The 2772-nt window shown below is 32.3% G+C and overlaps 1 protein-coding gene across 1 annotated transcript; it reads right to left on the bottom strand.

Moving 5' to 3' along the window:
• Window positions 1-2042: 2042 nt before the first annotated feature.
• On the bottom strand, window positions 2043-2583 carry LOC143606041 (2-alkenal reductase (NADP(+)-dependent)-like; the record flags this gene model as incomplete). Its single annotated transcript, XM_077081949.1, has 2 exons — window positions 2043-2421; window positions 2501-2583. Coding segments are annotated over 2 exons (462 nt in total), but the record flags the coding sequence as incomplete, so codon positions are not given.
• Between the last annotated feature and the right edge of the window lie 189 nt (window positions 2584-2772).

Raw genomic sequence — 2772 nt, 5'->3', positions numbered from 1 at the left:
TTATTGTTTATCAAAAAGAAAATATTGTGTTGAACTTTTACAAGAATTTGGTTTAACAGCTTGTAAACCGGTTAATGTACCTATTAAACAGAACTTTGTACTTTCAAAAGTGTGTAAAAAAGATTATTTTCCTTTACAAAATATAACTAAGTATCAAAAATTAATTGGTAAATTAACTTATTTATCTCATATCAGACCAGATATTTCTTATTCGGTTCAATATCTAAGTCAATACATGCATAAGCCTAGCAATGCTCATTTGGGGCTGGCACTGAGATTACTTAGGTACCTGAAGAAATCTCGGGGTAAAGGTGTGATGATAACAAAATCTGATGATTTAAATGTAGTAGCCTATTTAGATTCTAACTGGGCAAAGTGGCCAGTAGGAGGTCTATTACGGATATTGTGTGTTTTTGGGGAGGTCACTTGTGACCTGGAAAAGTAAAAAACAGTGTACTGTGTCGAGGTCTTCAGCAGAGGCTGAATACCATGCTATGTGTGATACTTGTGAAATGACTTGGTTGTTAAAGTTGTTGAAAGAGTTACAAGTGACTGTAACTTTGCCAGTGAAATTGCATTGTGACAATACTGCTGCAATATCCATCGCGGCTAATCCTGTATTTCATGACCGCACCAAACATTTTGAAGTTGATCTTTTCTTCTTGAGAGAAAGAGTTACTGCAGGACGGTTAAGATTGTTCAGACCAGATCTGATTATCAGCTAGCTGACATCTTCACAAAAGGTTTGTATCCTACTAAACATTCTCTTATTTGTGATAGTTTAGGTTTATTTGACTGTTTCAAATATTGAACTGAGGGGGAGTGTAAAAAAGGGTGTTATTGGTCATTTCAATATTTGTATAATATGTTGCACTTACTCGTTTATTTCTTATTTGTGTATGTGTTGTGCCTGGTGGGCTTTGGAGTTTTTTGGGCTTCTAAAAGTTTAAGAGCTTTGGGCTTGGAGCTACTTGATCATGGGCTTAGATGGTGGGAGTTTGTTGAAGGCCCATTTGGGTTGTTGGAGGAGTTATAACAAAACAAACGAAGAAAGAGAGATGATCATTCTGGAAGATTTTTTCACCATTTTGCTTTCTTTTCTCAATTTTTATAAATATACTCACTGTTAGGGATTGATGGTTGTTTTTTGAGTGTTTATACACTAGATCATTGTGTTGTGATCTAGTTTCGTTGTAGACGATTTTTTGGTGTTGTAAGCTTCGTCAGTGATTGAAGATTGAAGATTATTTGTTGTCTTTGATTGCTTGTGATTAATAAGACGAAGCATGATTTCTGACACATATAATCATATTTTTACCCTCAAATTATATACAAATTTGGTATAAAACAATAACAGTGGATTGTTTTTATTTAATTCAAAAGTATCATTTATTTTAATTTTATTTAATTTATGGCTATCTTAAATGTAATTATATCATCTTTCTTAAATTAAAAATTTTAATATTAATTTCAAGTGGTTGTGACGGGTATTCTATAGATGTAAGAATGTCACTGCAACACGCGACTAAGCTAATTTCTTGATCAAAGCGTAGCGTAGCATAGGAGAAAAATACTAATTTATACTAAAACGTATTTTTTACTTATGAAAATACCGATGCTTAAAAAAGTTTCGCAAGGAGATCTACAGTAATAGTATTTCTCACGTTTGAACTTATAAACTGATTCTATATGAAACCTGCCATATTATTTATCAGTATGGATACATAATACCTTACACTTGGTGAATCAAATAAACTTCAAATATTTAATGATTCTTGTTTAAAATTTCTTTTGTAAACAAATAATCAAGCTAGAAATAAAAAGGATAAGAAACAATACTTATAAGTTATATCTTTAATCAAACCACAAAGAACATGTATCTTGTAATACAAATTATTAACCATGTTTCATTTAATTGCCATCATTATTCATCATGATCAAGGTGGATTGATACATAACATATTATAGAGTAAAATATTGTAAGTTTTTGCGACCATGATGATCATAGAAAATACATAACAATATCTTAGCAATAAGTTTGCTTACTCGTGAGCTATGGCCACAACTTGTTTTCCGACATTTATGCCACTATACAAACCGATAAGGGCAGCCGGAGCATTTTCAAGACCTTCAACAATATCCTCAACGTATGTTATTTTTCCTTCATGAATTAGAGGCAAAATCATTTCTAAGAAATTAGGATATTCGTGATAGTGTTCAAAAACAACGAACCCTTCCATTCTTATACATTTCGTTACAACAAAAAAGAGATTGCGGATTCCTTCGGGTTGGTCAAGGTTGTACTGTGAGATCATCCCACAAACCGCAATGCGACCATGAGGTCTCATGTTACGCAGTACTTCATCGAGCATCTTTCCCCCAACATTTTCGAAGTATATATCAATGCCATTTGGAAAATACCTGAAAGACATGCTTATTTTTCACTAATTTTCTAACACTAAAAGCCACAGCAAACAGTATATATAGTAGAATTTCAAACTTTTTTAAAGCGGCATTAAGATCTTGCTCCTCTTTGTAGTTAAATGCCTCATTGAACCCAAACTTGTTCTTGAGTAGATCAACCTTTTGAAAAAGGAAAATATACAAAAACACATCAGAATTGCAAGTAAGCAATGAAACTGAAAAAGAAAAAAAATATACACGAGTGTGTTTTGGTGTTAAATGTTTTTGTTGCGTAGTTCTTCATTCCATATCTAACAAACTAATAAGATAACAACAGTAAATAAAGACAACGATGAATAATAGTCTCAA

The sequence above is a fragment of the Bidens hawaiensis genome, unplaced genomic scaffold (assembly GCF_021521415.1).
Source record: "Bidens hawaiensis isolate Kalapana, Puna unplaced genomic scaffold, B.hawaiensis_p1.1 tig00072823_1, whole genome shotgun sequence".
Taxonomy (NCBI): domain Eukaryota; kingdom Viridiplantae; phylum Streptophyta; class Magnoliopsida; order Asterales; family Asteraceae; genus Bidens; species Bidens hawaiensis.
Note: the sequence above shows the minus strand (reverse complement) of the source record. Positions and strands in the feature narration are given on the sequence as shown.